Source organism: Eulemur rufifrons, chromosome 19 (assembly GCF_041146395.1).
Source record: "Eulemur rufifrons isolate Redbay chromosome 19, OSU_ERuf_1, whole genome shotgun sequence".
NCBI lineage: Eukaryota > Metazoa > Chordata > Mammalia > Primates > Lemuridae > Eulemur > Eulemur rufifrons.
Window position 1 is genome coordinate 78,479,900 of NC_091001.1, and position 21,451 is coordinate 78,501,350.

The window sequence follows — 21,451 nt, forward strand, 5'->3', positions numbered from 1 at the left end:
CTTTCACTGCGTCTGTTCATGAACCATCATGAACAAGAGATAAAACTATGTATTCGCTAATCTATGTTTTAGAGTCTACAGCAAAAAGGAACTTATTTTTAACAGATTCTCACTTAAATACTGTCTCTATTGTACTTAGATGATAGAACATAAATAATAAAGAGTTTTAGAAGTATCGTTTTAAACTAAATTTGCTTGTAACAAAATAAATCTTTTGTGCAATGGAAACAGGAAATGTGCATTTTCTCATTTACTATTTTGCATTTTGGAACTCTAAGCCTTCTAGACTTATTTGGTAGAGAATTACTGAAGGTTTTGAAGGAATGAACAACATACTAAGAGATGAACTTTAAAAAAGATTTATCTTAATGTAAGTTGTAAAGATTAGACTGGAAGAACAAGCAATGTTTATCATTCCTGAAATGTTTTATGTATTTGCCCTGTACATTTTAACAGAGTTGCCTACCTTGTCCTCCTTTTCAGTGGCTTTTAGAACCTCTGAATTAAAAAGAATTAACTGATTAAAATTGTACTAAACTAGGCAAAATTTGAATTCCATGTTTCTCAGCTTAAATCTCAGTTATAATGTTTTAGTGGGGCTTTATAAAAATTTAGAAAAGTAGATATAAGACTTAGATGTTAACACTAAAAACATAAAGCCATAAAGCCAGAACCAAATCAAACTGAACCAAAACAAAACACTACCACATCTAACTTATGTAATTTTAAAATCCTGGGACAAATACCAAACCAGAATTTTTTAGACCTGTCATGTATGACAGGGAGAAAAAAAATCTAATCAGCAGCTGTATCAACTGGTTGGGTATCTTACCATTTTATAGTTTGATCTGGACCTTGCCATCTTGCCTTCTTTTGGGGGTTATCATCTCTAGATTACAACTATTCATGAGAAAAGTGTCAGGGTTGCCAAATTCAATTCCAACATTTAATGGAAGTAAGAATAACTTACTTGCCTTCCACAGATTGGAAGAAAAATACTGTCATTCTGTCACTGACTCAAAAAGGATTTCATAAATTAAAAACAAAAACAAAAACAAAAAAACCTCCACATGCCTTCCCAATCCTACTGGAATGTATTTCTTTCTGTCTAAATCTCAGACATTTAAGCAAAGTGATCCATTGATTTTTACAAAGACCATCACCTACAAGTTCCATTCTTCCCACCTTGACTTGTGGTGATAGCTTACTAATATTTGTCCTAATATATTATAATTTCTACATTTATCCTTGGTTTTTTTTAATTATAAGATGGTTTCTCTCTTTTTCTTTATCAAACTCTGGACTACATCCTTTCCTATCCTCTAGCTCTTACTTGCTTAATTCCTGTCTTTCTCTGAATATTCAAAAATGCTCGGGTTAATTATATAAATAATGCACACATTTAAAAGTTATAGACGAGACCAAGTCCCTTTTAAGCACTACCACAAATTGTATCACACTGGACATATTGTTCTATTTAATATAACTTTTATTACAAACAATACCACAGTGACTATTCTTAAACACACCTTCTTGTGTGCAAATATGAATGTTACTATGCAAGTATGAGAAATCAGAATCCTGATCTGCTAGGTCTAAGGACATGCAAATTTCTAATTCTAATATACTCCCAGTGTGCCCTCAAGTCGGTCATACTAATTTACATTCCTACCAATGATATGAAACTATCAATATTTCCTCACATCCTCACCTAATTTGACATTATCAAATATTTCAAATTTCTGCTTTCCAATGGATAAAACCCTGGGTTTTTTGCTTTTTTTTTTTATTTGTATGTACCCAATTACTAGTAAGATGAACATCTTTGCATGTTTATTGGGCATTTGTGTTTCCTCCTCTGTGAACTGCCTGTTCATATTCGTGCCCATTTTTCTATTAGGTATTCATTTTTATATTAAATACATGAGTTTCTTATATACAGTGGTATACTGCTGATTGTAAACATCTCTTCTCAACTCCATATTTAATGACATGATATTGGTAGCTTGAAATTGGCCATGATGGAAACATTTGTACCATGGAAATCTGCAAAAGCTGACTGTTCCCACCTCCCCAGCCAGTTGTTAACCATTTATCAGTGTCACTTATTACATATTTTGAATCCTAATCCTTTGCCTGCTACTTTTTGCAAGGACTTCTTAGTCAATAATTTCCAAGTGTTCTGCAATGTTTTACATTGTTGGCCATTTACATTTAAACTTATCTTCTTTGACTTCATTAAACCACACTTTTCCTAGACTCTCCTACTCAGAATCAATGCTGACCATTTCCAAACTTAGAGCTTTAATCTCACCACATCAACTCTATTCCTCTATTTCTTTTTCTTTTTTTTTTTTTGAGACAGAGTCTCACTCTGTTGCCCAGGCTAGAGTGAGTGCCGTGGCATCAGCCTAGCTCACAGCAACCTCAAACTCCTGAGCTCAAGCGATCCTCCTGCCTCAGCCTCCCGAGTAGCTGGGACTACAGGCATGCGCCACCATGCCCGGCTAATTTTTTCTATATATATTTTTAGCTGTCCATATAATTTCTTTCTATTTTTAGTAGAGGTGGGGTCTCGCTCTTGCTCAGGCTGGTCTCGAACTCCTGAGCTCAAACGATCCGCCCACCTCGGCCTCCCAGAGTGCTAGGATTACAGGTGTGAGCCACCGCGCCCGGCCTATTCCTCTATTTCTAAATACTAGTAGACAGTTACATTTCCTGCACCACCGTAACTATAAGCACAATAGTTCAAAAAGTAGAAAAGAATGAAAGGATACAATTCAATAATAAAATCTAATGACACACCTAGGAAAGGACATACTCTAAATTTCCAACACTAAAATAAAATTTACACCAATTTCCAACCTCCTCCCCTACTTCCAATATCCCCATTACAAAAAAAAAAAAAAAAATCCTTTCATTTGGAAAACTACCAAGGCAATTAAAAAAAAAATATTTTACTGTATAGGTATATTTTTTTCCTCAGATATTTTATAAACAGAAACCATTTATACCCAGTAGCATATTCTAAAATTGCTTTTGCAAAAGGAAGAAATAATAAGAATTTTAATCTAGTGGGAAATTAGATAGGTAGATCATATACAATAATTAAAATTTGGCTGGAAACACAGAGCTAATACTTTAAGGGAAAACAGGTTATGACAGGTTTTTTTTTTGTTTGTTTTTTTGAGACAGAGTCTCACTCTTTTGCCCGGGCTAGAGTGCCATGGCATCAGCCTAGCTCACAGCAACCTCTAACTCCTGGGCTCAGGCAATCCTCTTGCCTCAGCCTCCCAAGTAGCTGGGACTACAGGCATGTGCCACCATGCCTGGCTAATTTTTCTATATATATTTTTAGCTGTCCATATAATTTCTTTCTATTTTTAGTAGAGACGGGGTCTCGCTCTTGCTCAGGCTAGTCTCGAACTCCTGAGCTCAAACAATCCTCCCGCCTCGGCTTCCCAGAGTGCTAGGATTACAGGCGTGAGCCACCATGCCCGGCCCTGAACTTCTGATTTGTTTAAATATTCATAATATGATTTCTTATTTTAACAACTTCTTTATATTTGACCTACTGGTATAGTTTCTAATCCACTTGTTTCTTATGATTTCTGATGATAGATCTGCTTATATGGTTTGGAAACTAAAGCTACACTTTCATTTATAGCTATAAATTTATAGCCATACAACGGACAACTTGATGGACCTCCCTACTGAAAAAAACTAAAATGAATAAAAATTTCAAAAATAGTTTTAATGACATCATTGGACTTGTAGGAAAGTGAGTAATCTAAGGAGGCCAAAAATAAAGTGAAAGTAGGAATTTTAAATTATCTGAAGGTAGCTTTAGCCCTGCCAGGTATTTGCCAAAATATGATGAACCTGACCTTTCATTTTGACATCTCACAGGATAGGAAGCACAAAAGATAAAGCAAGAGCTAGCAGAGGCAACATATGCATACCTCAAAGATCCAGATATTAAAATTATTATAATCAGATAATATAAAACATTTTTCAAAGTTAAAAGATAAGTTTAAATATAATCAAGGAACAAGATACTATTAAAAACAAGCTGATATGAAAAAGAACCAAAGGGAGCTACTAGAAATAAAAAATGTAATAACTAACATTAGAAACTCAACGGACAGGGTAAACAACATATTATATATAACTGAGGAAAGAATAAGTGAACCAGAAGATGGATGTAAAAACTTACATAGAATACAGCCCAGAAAAATAAAAAGATGGAAAAGATGAAAGAAAGGTTAGCAGACAGATTAAGTAAGATGCAGTGAAAAGGTCTAATATAATTTAACCATGGTTCCAGATAATATAAAGAATGGGAAAGACAAAATTCAAAGACAAAAAAAAATTGAAAATTTTCAGGCATTGGTGAAAAAAAGAAAAGACAAGGAGTAAGCTGATTATACTGACAGCTGGTTTCTCAAAAACAATAATGAGTTTAGGAATGTATATACAAAATTAAACTATTCTTCAAGAGCAACGGTGCAAAAAAAAAAGTAATTTTCAAATTAAAATTAAGAGTGTTTACTATCAGAAGGCCCTCACTAAGGAAATTCAAATGGATAAACAATGATAAACAATGACACTGTAACTATGAGAGTAAATATAAATGGAGACTATATAAAATAATAATGAAATATGTAATCTGTAGCATTAAAAAAAAAAAAAAGGGCCAGGCGTGGTGGCTCATGCCTGTAGTCCTAGCACTCTGGGAGGACTAGGCGGGAGGACTGTTTGAGCTCAGGAGTTCTGAGACCAGCCTCATCAAGTGCAAGATCCCGTCTCTACTAAAAATAGAAAAAATTAGACAGGTGTGATGGCACGCGCCTATAATCCCAGCTACGTGGGAGGGTGAGGCAGAAGAATCATTTGAGCCCAGAAGTTTGAGGTTGCTGTGAGCTAGGGTGATGCCACAGCACTCTAGCCCAGGTGACAGAGCCAGACTCCATCTCAAAAAAAAAAAGACAGGATAACATTACCAAAATATAGGAAAAATAATGGAATGAAGGCTGGGGGAATCAATCAAAAGAAGGCAAAGAGAAGGAGGAATAGGGAGATGTTATGTACTAAACTGTTTCTCCCCCCTCAAATTCATACGTTGAAGTCCTTCCTGCTCAATGTGACTATATTTGGAGATGGGCCTTTAAGGAGGTAATTAAGATTAAATGAGGTCTTATGGGTGGGGCCCTAATCCAACCTAACTGGTAACCTTAAGAGAAAGACACACAATAGGAACATACAAGCAGAGAAAAGGCCATGTGAAGGCACAGTGAGAAGGCAGCCATCTGCAAGCCATGGAGTGAGGCCTCACAAGAAAGCAATCCAGATGGCACTATGATCATGAACTTCCAGCCTCCAGAATTGTGAGATAATAAATTTCTGTTGTGTGAGCCACATTTTGTTTTGGCAGCCCAAGCAGATTAAAAGAGAACTAGGAGGCTGGGCGCGGTGGCTCACACCTGTAATCCTAGCACTCTGGGAGGCCGAGGTGGGCTGATAGTTTGAGCTCAGGAGTTCAAGACCAGCCTGAGCAAGAGCGAGACCCCATCTCTACTAAAAATAGAAAGAAATTATATGGACAACTAAAAATATATACAGAAAAAATTAGCTGGGTATGGTGGCGCATGCCTATGGTCCCAGCTACTGGGGAGGCTGAGGCAGAAGGATTGCTTGAGCCCAGGAGTTAGAGGGTGCTGTGAGCTAGGCTGACAACATGGCACTCTAGCCCGGGCAACAGAGTGAGACTCTGTCTCAAAAAAAAAAAAAAAAAAAATTAAAAAAAAAAAAAAAAAAGAAAAAGAACTAGGAGAAGCAAAACAAAAAGTACAAAATAAAATAGTAGGAATAAATCAAGATACGTTAGTAATTATGATAAAACAAAAATATACTAAATTCTCCAATTATCATATAAGCTGAGATTTAAAAATAAATCTGGATATATGCTGTTTACAAAAGACAAACAAAAACTTAAGGACACAGAGCAGTTGAAAGATACACAAATCAAAAGAAAGCCGATGTCAGAAGACAAACAACACTTGAAACCAAAAAGCATTACTATTAAATGATAAAAGATTCAATTCACCAACAAGATTCAACTTATGTTATTAAATAACATAATCTCAAAATAAAGCAAAAAATTAGCATAACTATAAAAAGAAATTAACAAATTCACCCTAGAGATTTTAACCACTTCTGATAATCAGTAGCTCAAATAGATTAAAAAATCAGTAAGTATATATAAGAAATGAACATGATTAACAAACAATCCAACAGACATAGAACATAACATCCAATAACTGTGCTCCATTTGTGTAGCACATTCTCTACTATGCATGGAATATTTATGAGCACCAACTATGTGCTAGGCCATAAAGAAAGCTTCAATAAATTTCAAAAAAAAAAAAATCAATATCCGTCATAGCCAGCCACCAAGATGACCCCCCAAATGATCTTAACCTTCTGGAATTCACACCATAGTAGAGTCTCTTCCAATACTGAATAATAACTTGTGTAACCAAGAGGATGTTGTGGAAATGATGGAGTATGCCTTTTCAAGATAGGTCATAAAAGACATTATGGCAAGGAAATGAGGCATCCTACCAATAGTGGTGTGGGTAAGCCATCTTGGAAGCAGGTTCCTCTGGACCCAGTCTAACTTTCCTTTCAGATGACTACAACCTCATGAGAGACTGAACCATATCCACCCAATTAACCTGCCCCTCAAAATTCTGAACTATAGAAACCAGAATAAATATTTGTTGTTTTAAGCCACTAATTTTAGAGGTAATTTGTTACACAGCAAGAGGTAACTAACATAGTGTCATAAATACCAATACAATGCTGTTAGGTTAAAACAGGCCAGTTGTGGTGGCTCACACCTGTAATCCTAGCACTTTGGGAGGCTGAGGTGGGAAGATCACACGAGGGCAGGAGTTCAAGACCAGTCTGAGCAACATAGCAAGACTCCATCTCTACAAAAAGTAGAAATATTGGCGGGGCGTGGTGACATGCACCTGTAGTCCCAGCTACTGGGGAGGCCGAGGCAGGAGGATCGCTTGAGCCCAGGAATTTGAGGTTGCAGTGAGCTAATGATGACACCACCACACTCTAGCCCAGGCAACAGAGTGAGCCTCTGTCTCAAACAACAACAACAAAACTTCTGTTTAGGTTAGAAAGAATAGCAAAAAGTTAACTGGAAACAAAAGATTCATTTAAAACTGATTAAACCATTTCTTAAAAACCTATGGCTCACACAAGAAACAATGATGAAAATTAGAAAATATTTATAATGAATGGTAATAAAATACAGAATACAACTTACGGTATGCAACTAAAGCAGTAGCTATAAAGAAATACGTTAACTTTAAATGATTATATTAGAAAAGAAGGCTATGTGTCTACCTTATGAATTTTGAAAATAGAAGAGCAGAATGAACATACTACCTACATAACCAAGTGTACACACATGCATTGTATTAATATTTATTTTTATGCTCCTCAAATTTTAACAAATTCTGTGTGAGCTAGCATACAGTTTAGAATCTCTGGCATTCCCAAACAGAAAGAGAGAGTCTGCATCCACTAGCCAGCCCTTTTCCATGGGCCTCCATCTGGTGCTCCAGAGGAAGACTATAGGCAGGCCAGGAGACCTAGGAGAGACCTTATAGGTGAAGATAGATGTCCAGAACTTGCCAAAGTTTGAGGCTAGAGAAAGGGTATTAGGCAAAGCTCATCTATGCTTTGGACCCTGAAGGAGCACAAAGTGGAGATCAGGTATTGTGGGACAGGCACAAACTTGCCTGCACCCTGGACCCTTCTCCAACACAAAGCAAAAGCTGTCTGCCACTGAAGGAGAGGCAAAATATATTCCCCACTCCAGTTGCAGGGAAAGGATGGCTGCTGCTGGGAAAGAAGTACAAAACCTAGCTATCCTCACACTTCACTGACACTAGGCAATGTGCCACGTGCCACTGAGAGAAGGGCAAGAAATCTGCTCAGACCCAGATCCCTGGATGATACAGAGATCTGCTGCCACTGGGAAAGGGAGTGGTCACTCACTTGTGCCGAAGACCTCCCACTAATACTAGGCAGAGTTTACCTACCATGATGGGAACGAACAGGAAATTAGCCTAAACTCTAGATTAGCACTGTCCAAATAAGACTTTCTATGATGATAGAAATATCCTACCTCTGTGATGTTCAATATACCAGCCACTAGCCACATGTAGATAATGGGTTATTGAAGAGTGCAGCTCTAGACTCCATCTAGTGAGTAGAGGGAAAGACTGTCTACTCTTGGGGTTGACAGAGAAAGTCTCACCCCTGAAGTACAAGCATACAGAACTGTTTAGGACTAAAGCTAGACAGAAAGACAAATATCACAAGCTCTCACTCGTGGGAGCTAAAAAAGTTGATTGCATGGAGGTAGAGAGTGGAATGATAGATATCAGAGACTGGAAAGGATGTATGGGTGGGAGAGGATGGGAATGAAGACAAGTTGGTTAATGGGTACAAACATACAGTTAGAAGGAATAAGTTCTAATGTTTCAAGGCAGACAGAGTAGGGTGAACAATACAACAATGTATTGTATTTTTGCAAAATACATAGAAGAGAAAACCTCAAATGTACGCAACACATAGAAATAATAAATACTCAGGTGACAGATTACCCTAAATACTAACTTGATCGTCACACACATTCCATGTGTGTAACAAAATTTCACATGCACCACATAAATGTGTATAATTTTTTTAATTAAAAAAAGACTAAAGCTTCAGGAAGAGAACCAAGAAACACACCCTGACCTTTCCAAGAGCCTTGTTCCCAGTAACAAGAAACAGCAATCTATTGCTGTGAGAGAGGCAAGAGCACAGAGAGAGGTATCCTACTTCTGTCCTGTTCCCAAATGTGGCACAAGCTGAAAGATGAAGGTGTACTAAGAGTGCTGAGAAAAAAATCATCTGATACTCCAGGCCTCACACTAAGCAAACAGTATTGTCAGTCCATCTCTGTAGGAATCTGAAGACTGGTGTACTGAAGGTACTATGGCAACCACAACACCCAAATTGCTCAATTACTGATTATACTGATCAGTACCTGGTTCACACTAACACCTGACAGAAGTAGAGGCATATCTATTTCTGGGTAGAAATATTATTTACCTCAGTCTCTGACATTCTTTCACAAAAAAATGTCTGACATCCAATCCATAATTATGAAACACACAAAAACAAGAGAGAAAACCAGACCCAGAGATGGATGAGATAGTGAAACCATCATACAGACATTATAATTATGATTAATGTTTATGGATCTATGGGGAATTTTAACAGAGACATGGAAACTTTTTAAAAAGGCAAATGAAAATACTAGAAATGAAAAATGTTTAGAAGTCCCTCTTCAGGCTTATCAGCAGAATGAACACAGCAGGGGAAAGAATGAACCTATAGAAAGATCAATAAAAATTATCCAAACTAAAACAAAGGGAGAAAAGAGTGGAGGGAGTAGCGGAACAACCAAGAGATAAGACAATAACACTCCTACTTTTACTTGAGTCAAGAAAGTAGGAGTGAGGCAGAAGAAATATTTAAAGAAATAATGAGCAAAAATTTCCTAAATTTGATGAAAGACAATAAACCATATATTTAAGAACCTCCAAGAAACCAAACCAGGATAAAAATAAAGAAAAGCACACATACGCCCATTACAGTCAAACTGCTGAAAAACAGTGATAAAGAGAAAATCTTGAAGACAGTAAAAAAAAAAAAAAAAAATTAAGTACAGAATAACAAAGAATGACAATAGACTTCTCTTCAGAAACTATGGAAGCCAGAAGACAACAGAGTAACATCTTTAAAAGAAAAAAATGTCCACCTACAATTCTATACCCCCACCCAACAACAATAAAAAAAAAAAAAAAAAAATCATGGCCAGGAGACCTGAACAACAAGAAATGTTAAATAAACTGAATGACAAATGTTAAATCAACTAACTTCAGGCAACTTTTTCTATAAAGAGCCAGTTAACAAATAAAATGGTATAATGTTATTTGAAGGTAAACTATGATAAAGATACATACTAAAAACCATATAGCAACCACTAAAAAACACCAAAAAACAAAGGAATAAATAATAAGCCAATACTAAAGATAAAATTAATCATAAAAAAAAAAAATTCAACCCAAAAGGCAGGAAAAGTGAGAAAAAGAACAGATGGAACAAATAGAAAACAAATAGCAAGGTGACAGATTTAAACCTAACCACATCAATTACATCAATGTAAATGATGGTCTATCCTTGATTATAAGGCAGAGATTGTCATATTGAATAAATAAGAATCATTTACTGACACAGTTATAGGAATACTACAGAAACTAGTAATAGAAAATTGGAACATTAAAAAGACTATAATTTATATACCTATAGTAGACTAAACATAATTCTGCTACATTTATATTAATATTTAAGACATTTTAAACCATGTCAAATGAAAGCAAATGAACTCATAAAATTAAACTCAGCTGAAGTAATCTGACTTAATTATTTTTTGTCTCTCTTGATTTCTCCATATTTTTAGGACTTCATATTAGTTAGTTCCCCCACCTCACCAAATATAGCAATGTTCATAAACACTGACCTTGCCATGGCTTTTTTCCACTTTCTGAAAACATTTATTCAGGGACAGATTATGTCGAACAGAATTCTTCCAGCCTGTTGGTGCAGTAGCAAAATATGGGAAACGGTTCAGAATCCAGCTATAAATTTCTTTGACAGGCAAACATTTATTTGGCGAGTGTTCAATAGCCATGTAAATGAGAAGACTAAAGGAGTATGGGGGCTTTGAAGTTGCTGATTTTTTTTCTGGATTCTGGTAGCAAGAGGATCCAAAGGATGGCACATCATCTCCCTCTATGTCATACAATGGACTAACAATTGGAAGACCCTCACTTCCGAGGCTGAAGTTTGTTAGAAGATTAGTACTTTCATGAAGCCAGTTCAAGTTTGTAAGTTCATCATCTGCTGACTCACTGTCCACTAGAGTGGCCTTTGGCCTGGCAGCATCAACAGCTTCAGGCAAGCTTCCCATTTTGTAAATCTGGCTTAATCCTGCAACCTTTTCAGCTCCTGGGGTTTCAGCTCTCTTATCTGGAGTCATTCCAATTACTGGACCCATTTACTCTTACAGTTCTGCAACAAAGGAAATAATTATTAATCAATGTAATACTTAAAATTCTTAAACTCTAGAAAAAAGAAAACACATTTTTAAAAATCCTCAAATCAGAGAAATTTTGCCATCCATTATCCCATATAATATTTAAGCACAATATTTGTACAATGAAGATGCTAATGATCATAAAACAAGGAACATAACTTATTTCCTATTATTTGAAATGGCTGGAAATAAAATGCAGCTTTATAGTACCATATGTATGGGTGATATTAACAAAATTAAACAATGTATTTTAAATAGTTAGTAAATGCCTAGCCCACAGTAACCACCTAATAAGTGGTGGCTATTATTATTAAAAATGAACAGACTATTTCTTTGAATTATAAGACTTTATAATCTATATATCTTAAGGATCTATAATTTTACTGTAATAATCATATATATGGCTCAATCCTGAAAACAATCAAATTTGAAATATTCTTTAAGCAATATTCCAAATAAACCCTTTCCTCAAATTTGAAATATTTACCATAAAAAGAGAGAAACCATTTCTAATACTTTCATAGCATATCATGCTAAAAAGAGATGTTTTTATTTATTTTTGAGACAAATAAAAATTATATAGATGGGGTACAATGTGATATATGATACACGTATTCTACTAGATCTACCTGTGTTTGTGTAACTGAAATAAGGGGAGATACCTCTAGAGTTTCTGCTTAGGACATAGCTGGCAGGTTACAAGAGTTATGAAAACTGCTCAATTTTAGATGAGAACAGTCTATCTGAATTCTCGTAGCTATCACTAGACACAGTCTCAGAGCACTCAATTAGCAATAGTATTAGCTAATATTTTGGGGGCCAGCCATTGTGCCAAACACTTAACATATGATATCTCAATTAACCGTCAATTAAAGTAAACACTATTATTAACTCAAATATAAATGAGGAAAACGATTCAGAGAGGTTAAACAACCTGTTTAAGGTTGCCTGGCTAGTAGGTGGAAGCACCAGAATTTAAATCCAGGCAGACTGACTTCAGAACCAAAACTCTAGCTACAACATATATCCTGGCAACAGTATATACACATCACCTATGAGTATCAAAGACCCAAATCCTGTTCATTTTAAATCTTATCAGCATTTTCTCCATATCCAGTTCTAACCTCTCTCATGTACACCTTTAACTTGAAACATCAAGACAGTGTAAAAAAGATCAAACTATATGTTATAAAAAGTCTATTTCAATCAATTTCCAAAACCACACACATACATAACCATTCACACAATGTATTTCAGAGCTGACATCCTGTCTTATGTAAGTGGCCAAATTATTCATTTTATTACCAATGCCTTCTATTCATAGAGACTTAAAAACGTGATGAATGAGAATTCATTGGTTGAATAAAGTCTTGCTTTCTTAAAAAAAAAAAAAAACACTCTTTAGCTACCCAGTGTCCAATTAAAGAGTGATTAATTTTTAATGTTTAACATTTGCCTTTTCACTTAAATTTCCATTTATCTTCAATCACATATAGAAATTAGAAAGTACCAAATAGCAGTGGCTAACATTTACTGGGATTTTACTACATTACAGACTCTATGTTATAGGGTTTAAAATGTATCATCTCTACTTACTCTGAACTACTACTTATTTCTGTGTATGCCTTTTCTTCCTGTCCGTGAATTCCATGAAGGGTAAAGGTCTTTTACTTTTGTATTCCTAATGACTCTTATGAAAATATTGGGTATGAATGAGTGGGCACTCAAATCACAAGTATTTCAGACTGAAATGAACTTATAATCCACACAATTTAATATGTTTATTCTGTACCAAATGCTGTACTAACTGCTTTTAAGAATTATTTTATACTTCTGGAAACAAATCCTTAATGGTAGGAAACACCCTAAATGGCAACAATAAGAAAACTGGAATTCATTGTTATGAATAAGGAAGTGGAAGTGAAGTAAGCCATTTGCCTAAGCTTCTAAAGCTAATAAAAGTAGAGGACTGGCATGGTGGCCCACACATGTAATCCTAGCAATTTGGGAGGCAGAGGTGAGAGGATCGCTTGAGCCCAGGAGCTGGAGAGCAACACGGTAAGACCCCATCTCTAGAAAAAAATAGAAAAATTAGCCAGGCATGGTACTGTGAACTTGTAGTCCCAGCTACTTGGGAGGCTGAGATAGGAGGATCACCTGAGCCCAGGAGTTTGAAATTGAGAGTGAGCTATGTACTCCAGCCTGGGCTACAGAGTGAGACCCTGTTTCAAAAGAAAAAAAAATGTAAAGCCAAAATTACAAACCAGGCTGAGCTCAGTATCCAAATTTTGGGCCATTAGAATTAAGCTCAATCTCTTAAGGAACTTATATTGTTAGTAATGCTACTTAAACAGAAGTAATGAATTAATTACTAATGTAAAAGACACTCAAAAATCAGTCTTTAGGTAACTACTGACTAAATTCTCTCATCAAAAACTAATTTAAATGGTTGCAAATGTTATTCCTTGAATTACAAGTTTAGAATAAAATTCCATTAAGATGTAAAGCAATATTATGCAGTAAATATGCCAAAGAGTTACACAAAGTGTTAATCCAAGCAAAGTTTACAAATCAAGTGCTGACATAGAAAGGCTGACATTCTCTTAGTATGGATTGAAGTGCCATTATATTTTCAAGGAGAAAAAAGAGCTGTTTTTAAACTATCCTTTTGGAACAATTTAGAACACTATCCATTTAGAACACCAAGTCCACTACAACGATAAGCAAATGACCTTTTCTCACAAATTAAGTAAATACAAGTAGCAAACAAATATATTAGAAAATATTCCAGGCTGAGGCAGGAGGATGGCTTGAGGCCAGGACTTCACCAGCCTGAGCATGAGCAAGACCCCTACACAAAAAAGAAAAAGTTAGCCAGGTGTGGTGGTGTGCACTTGTAGTCCCAGATGGGGACTATAGGCTGAGGCAGGAGGCTGAGGCAGGAGGATCTCTTGAGCCCAGGAGTTTGAGGCTGCAGCAGCAATGAGCTATGATGACGCCACTGCACTCTAGTCCTAGCAACATAACAAAACCAGTCTCTAAAAATAAAACACAAAAAAGAAAAGAAAACATTCAATTTCACTAATGATCAAGGAAATGAAAAATCAAAACAAAAATGTGATATTAAATATAATATATTAATACTTAGCACAGTGCCTGGTATGTAGTGAGCACAAATATTAGTAATAAAAACAATATCTATTTTTGTCCAAATTAGCTATGGTTTTAAAAACGGTATACAATTTTGGCCAAAGACCTGAGGCCATTTTGGAAAGCTAACTGGCAATATATATGCCAAAAATCATTAAAAATTTCATGTTTTTTGACCTAATAATTCCACATGTAAGTCATTATAGTAAAATAATCCTATGTAAGGAAAATGGTACTTCCTTCCCCCTCCCAACCAATTCTCCTTCCCCCCAACACAGATGTTCATCCAAGAATTATTAAAGATAATGGAAAATTATAAACAAGTTACATCATATCCTATAATAGAGAAATGGTATACTAAAGCACATCTATTCAATCTAATATTCAGTAGCCATTAAAAATGATTGTCTTGAAGACTGAAATAAAAACGAGTACAAAAGCTGGTGAAAAAGTAAAACATATACAAAAATGAACAGTGGTTTATATTACTAACTTGGTAATTTTTTCTTTGTTGTTCTATTTTCCAATTTTTCTTTAATGTGTTTCTTATTTTTATAGTTTAAAATTAAAACAATAAACCCAAGGGAGAAAAGACTGTGCTAGATTATTTTTAGTTGTAGTATTTCCATTTCAGAAAAATCTCAAATCACAAGAAGGCCACGGACTTATCAGAGGGCTCAAGTCAAAAACAGAAGCCACCTTTTGTATTCTTAGTACAGCCTGTTCTGTTACAAAGTTTTTCCGTAACATGAATTAGCTCATTGTTAAATAGGGGAATGATTTTAGTATAATATAAAAGTCACATTGGTTTGTACATGATTTTTTCCAGCCTATGTTTTCGAACTGTTAAATAACAACAGCTGAACCCAAAATAGGCTAACACAGTGGAAAGCAGCAAGCTGCTGAAAATACAGTACTGTACACAATTCTCATTCAACCCATGTTCTTCCTCTTGGCATAGCTTGGCCAAATGCTCTTTCTTGGAAGTGCTTAATGAGCTCTTCTCTCCAAATCTTTATGCATTTTTACTCTGGCCTCCATAACCCTGTGGCTTCAACTTTTCCTTGCACACCCTTCATCTTTTTTTAATCATAAATTGACAGTAGTATTTCTTTATTTGCGATAAATTTAAGATGTGTTTTTAAATATTCCAGTATTCTCATTAAGATTTATTTTTGTTAGCATTCTGGTTACAAAGCTGTATGTTTTGGGTGAGCTGACTCACCAACTGTGCACAATTTTAGTGTTTTCAGGAATACATAATATGTAATATTACTATAGAAAGATTTATATATTCAAAACAAAATCAAGAAAACTTTCAGTTTTACTTATTTGGAAAATTCTAGTTTTATGAGAAACTGTCTTAAAATGAACTGAAACCATTCACTAGCAGAGCATTAATAATATGCACGGTCAGTTTGCTTCATAAAGCAAAAGGCATAAAACACTAAAAAAAAGTGGGCTAGTGATGTAATACTTCCTTTATTAATCTTTTAAGAACAATATTTCAATAAACTACACATAATTGTTATACATAATAAATATTACTCAAAATAAGCATTTATGGTCAAGAGAATATGATGTGGGATTTGAAAAATATACTCTAATATTTTAGGAGTATAACTAGCTTAACCCAAGTAATTAAAACAACCACTAATAGACCAATTTCTAAACCGAAGACATTGCTACCCAAAAAAGTAGGTAAATGTACTAGACAATTTAGCAAAGTACACATTTATGTTAAGACTCAAAATCTTCTACATTTTAGGAAGGAGAAAAATTTCTTCTCACAAGGAGAATTTCAAAAGTGTAGAGTTCAAGTAAACCCACCACAGTCACTCTGGAACCCCTGTCCAGAGCTTCACTGTGTAACTGCCATGGGAGTATCTTGAGAAGAGGGCTTCAGATTTAAATGTACCATTTTTTTTTTTTCACAGCTGTGCAGTTTATGCATCTCACAAGGTATTTAACAAAGATATGCACATCTGCATATTCAACATCATAGTGATATTCTACTCTAGGACAAGAAAAATAAAATTACACACTAGAATTCTCTAATCATTTCCCAAAATGTCAGAAGAAAGCATCTTTGCTTAAGTTGGTATAAACATTGGTATGAGAGGAATACTTTACAGAGACTAAGAGAAACTAAGTCACAGAATTTTCAGTATTATCTAAAACATAACTTGCTGCATATTGCAGAGAATTATATGTGTTACATTGATAGCCTTTTTGCCCAAAATAACTAAGGGACCTACTGAACACAAAATTTTGGTTTAAAAAAAAAATAAAATAAAATAATTTGGTTTTAACCACACAGATTTTTTGACTTATATTATGTAGCCTTCCATGTAAATATTATATAAAACTGAATTATATGGAATCATTCTGGAACCTTTTTCCCCCACCAAATTCATTAACATTACTGCAGCAGTAATTCATTTTTACACAGACTGGTATTCCACGTTATGAATATTCAACAATTTCTTACATATTCTTTTTTTTTTTTTTTTTTTTGAGACAGAGTGTCGCTTTGTTGCCCAGGCTAGAGTGAGTGCCGTGGCGTCAGCCTAGCTCACAGCAACCTCAAACGCCTGGGCTTAAGCAATCCTACTGCCTCAGCCTCCCGAGTAGCTGGGACTACAGGCATGCGCCACCATGCCCGGCTAATTTTTTTGTCTATATATATTTTAGTTGGCCAGATAATTTCTTTCTATTTTTAGTAGAGACGAGGTCTCGCTCATTGCTCAGGCTGGTCTCGAACTCCTGACCTTGAGCGATCCACCCGCCTCGGCCTCCCAGAGTGCTAGGATTACAGGCGTGAGCCACCGCGCCCGGCCTTCTTACATATTCTTAAGGAAAATTTAATTGTTTACATTTGGGGCTATATTACAAATAGTACTGTTATGAGGATCCTTGTTCAAATCATCTGGAACACAAATGCCAAGAATTTTTCTTGGGTATACGTCTAAAAGTAGAATATATGTCAAGAAGTAGAATTATTGGGTCATAGAGTATTCTTCTCTTCAATTTTAACTGATGACAAACTGTTTCCCAAAAATGGCTGAATTAATTTACACTAACCACGAATGTATATATATTTCAGTTGCTCCATGCACTCATCAAAATTATTTTTTTACAATCTGATGATTGTAAAATTATATCTCCTTATAGTTTTAATTTGCATTTCCCAGGTTAATATTGGGGAACATCTTTTCTTTTGTGTGTGTGTGCGCGTGTATAGGTATACCTATATAATATGCCACTTAGGTTTCCTTTTCTATAAAGTGTCTACTGAAATCTTGTATCCATTTCTCTACAGAGTTTTTCGTAATGATTTATAATATTTGGATACTAATCCTTATATGTGATGCAAATATCTTTCCCCAATAGATGAATGTCTTTTCAGTCTCTTTATTAGTTGACTCTTAATGAAAAATTTAACTTTCATATAGTGGAATTAACCCTTCCCTTTATGGTCTGCTGTTTTATAGTCTTTGCTATTCACATTTAGGGCTTCAATTCACCAAAAATGTAAGTATGTATATTTTATCCAATTTTATTTTTTACATATGGATGTACAATTATTCCAGCACCACTTATTAAAAATTTGATCCTTCCTATTGGTAGAAATAATTTGCCATTGGTCCTTAATGTCCCTGCACATTATCACCAGATAATACCAAGAATGCAAGGCCCTTATCTGGGCCATTTCTCAGTTGTGTATTTGTTTCAAGCAAACCTGGGGGATGACCTAACATCTTCTCCCAAAGAGGTCGACCTCTATCAGCATTTCTTCTTTCATCATGAGTTATTTAGAAAATTTTAATTTCCATGTGATTTTTCTTAAAAAACTTTTGTTACTTATTTCTAATTTAACTGAATTGATATTATTATGGTCTACAGGATATCAAATCTCTAATATTTGTTGAAATTTGTTTCATGGTCCACTATGTGATTGATTTTCATAATAATTCAATTGATGTTTCTATGGTGACTGGATGAAATATATGTCCATTGGATCCAGCTTGTTAATTACACAGTTTAAATTTTCTATATTCCTGATTGAGTTTTTTTTTTTTGTTTTGCTTTGGCTTTTTTTTTTTTTTTTTTTTGGTCTGCTTTCTTTACCAAATACTGACAAATGTAATCTCCCACCATATTGGTGAAATTTCTTAGTTTTTCCTAATAGATCAAAAACAGTTAAGAAACAATTATTTTATCGTGTCAAGGCTATCATTATTAGTTGCATTCAAATTTAAAACTTCAATATATTCCTGGCAAAATGAGCTATTTACCATTATGTATCAATCCTTTTTATCTCTAGTAACTTTACTGGTCTTAAAGTTTACTTAAAATGGGCCGGGCGCGGTGGCTCACGCCTGTAATCCTAGCACTCTGGGAGGCCCAGGCGGGTGGATCGCTCAAGGTCAGGAGTTCGAGACCAGCCTGAGCAAGAGGGAGACCCTGTCTCTACTAAAAATAGAAAGAAATTATCTGGCCAACTAAAATATATATAGAAAAAATTAGCCGGGCATGGTGGCACATGCCTGTAGTCCCAGCTATCCGGGAGGCTGAGGCAGTAGGATCGCTTAAGCTCAGGAGTTTGAGGTTGCTGTGAGCTAGGATGACGCCACGGCACTCACTCTAGCCCGGGCAACAAAGCGAGACTCTGTCTCAAAAAAAAAAAAAAAAAAAAAGTTTACTTAAAATGATATACTAGCTTTCTTCCCATTAGTATTTACCAGGTATATCTTTTTCCATTATTTTAGTTTCAACATTTTTTTCCTTTGTTTGCTTGTAGTCTCTGTCCTAAACACCATATAACTGAACATATAAAAAATAAGGCATGCATATATTCAGATTTACTTCTATTACCTTATTTGGTGGCCACTCTTTCCATGTCAATTTTTCTCTTTCTTGACTTCTTTGGAACATTTGTTTTTCCTCATTCCATTTTTTTATCATCTACTAGTGTGAAGTTATATATGTATTTCTATCACTGAAGTATTACTTAAAATTTCTGATACCCACTTATCAAAGTCCAAAGTTATCTTTATTCTTCTCCTGAACAATAAAAAGATCTTTTGAATGGTAGCTAGCTCAAATCCTGGTATATAGCCCTGCCGGGTCTATAAAATATTAACTGGTATGTTCTAGTTTTTATTTCAACCACATAAGATGCTATTACTGTTTATATAGTCTATTTTTAATTTACCCACATACTTGCCACTCTCTTTGATCATTTCTTCTTGAATCTCAGACTTTCTACCTATGACCATTTGCCTTCTACTTAAAAAGCAGTCTGCTGGAGAACTTTCAGATTTTATTTGTCTAAGCATGTCTTTATTTTGCCATTGTTCTTGACAGATATTTTTGCTAGATATAGAATTCTACATTGACTGCTATTTTGTCTTGTATATCATTTCATGGTCTTCTATTTTCACTATTGTTTTTGAAACCTGATATTCCTTTGAAGGTAATCTGTCTTTTCTCTTAAAATTTTTCCCTCTGCAAGGGTTAAATGATGTCGCAAAAAAAAAAAAAAAAAATTCCCTTTATTAATTCTTTTATATTTTCCATTTTCTTTTCTCTGTTACATTCTGGATTTCTTCAGATTTACCTTTCATTGTGCTAATTTTTCTTCAATAGACTATCTGCTTTGATACCTATCTGTTGAATTTTAATTTCAATTACTATTTTCATTTCTAGAATGTCTGATTACTTTTCAAAATGTTTGCTCTTTTTCTTATTTTTAAATCTCTTACTGAACATATTAAATATATTCATTTTATATTTTACATCTGATAATTCCAAAATATAAATTATTTGCAGATCTGATTCCACTGATTTTCTTATATTGTGCCCTGTTTCCCTGAATAGTTTGTAATTTGTAAGCCACTCATTTTTGTTAGAACTTTGCCAATGGGAATTCTTTGATAATGATGATTGTGTTAGTTTTTATCAGGCCCTTGGGAGTAGTGAGAGCCCAGGATCATTTTAAATTCCTAACTTGAGGTTTAGTGTGAATTCATGCTGCAGATTAGTGTGAGGGCTAGTTTGTGGTAGCAAATTTTCAGTGAGATTTTATTTTTTCTGTTTGCAACAATATTCTAAAAAAAATTTTCTCTGTGGTCCCTGGATACATGAAGGCAAAGAATTTCTACATCACTCTTATACTTAAAAGGTACAGCTCTATGGGGCTCCAAGTTAACAGGGAAGACTATTTCCTAATAGATGCTCCACCTTGTCTGGGCTTTGCTTCCTGATCCCTGAGCCCCACAAGGCCATGAAAACAGAAGCTCACCTGATTTGGCAGAAACCCTCAAGGCAATAGCCAGCTTCAGAACTCAGCCTACCTCAATGGGTTTCCAATGAGTGTTTGGCCTACGTATTCTTTACTTTTGGTGCCAGAGTATTGATGTATGTCAGATTTTATTTTATGCAGTCTTTTAGGTTGTTTCCAGCAGAAAGGCTCATCTAAATACTTACTTAGTTCACCATGCCACTGAAAACAGAGGTTTACATTAGTTCCTGATGACAACGCCACTAAAGTACATTATAGTTATTTTAGCACATCACTTAAGTTTTTTTTCTGTCTCAACATACTTAAGAAATTCAAAATAATTCTACTAATAAAAGATGCTCATATGACAATGATTCCCAAGGGAAAGTGGGTAGAGGACATATCCCTGGAGGTAGAGAGTAAATATAAAAAACTCTGTGCACATTTTTTAAAGAGGGGCCTCTTCTCATCCCTTTAAAAAATCATACTCTTTAAACACAGTATAGGAAACATACTTTGACCTGTTAACTATGATTCGGGCTTGTCATTATAAACAAAGTCTTGCTAAAGCATGATGCTTACAGGGCTGCTCAAGTATAGGGGACTATTCTCCCCACTTTAATCAGTGTGTCCCATGGAACAAGTGTTCTAAATTTTCATTTCAATAACTACAGAAATGTATTTTACCATTTTCCAAGAGAAAAGTGAGACATTAAAAAAAAAAAAACTACTCTAGGAATTAAAGTTGGTGATTCTCAAAGGAGATGGATAATTTTTTT

The 21,451-nt window shown here is 34.9% G+C and overlaps 1 protein-coding gene across 1 annotated transcript in view; it reads right to left on the reverse strand.

Annotated features, from left to right (window-relative positions):
• FOXN2 (forkhead box N2) overlaps positions 1-21,451 on the reverse strand; it is a 53,577-nt gene that overhangs the window by 14,498 nt on the left and 17,628 nt on the right. The window contains exon 2 of the mRNA XM_069494657.1: positions 10,661-11,211. Coding sequence (XP_069350758.1) covers positions 10,661-11,197 — 537 coding nt within the window. The 5' untranslated portion in view covers positions 11,198-11,211. The remainder of the gene's footprint in view (positions 1-10,660; positions 11,212-21,451) is intronic.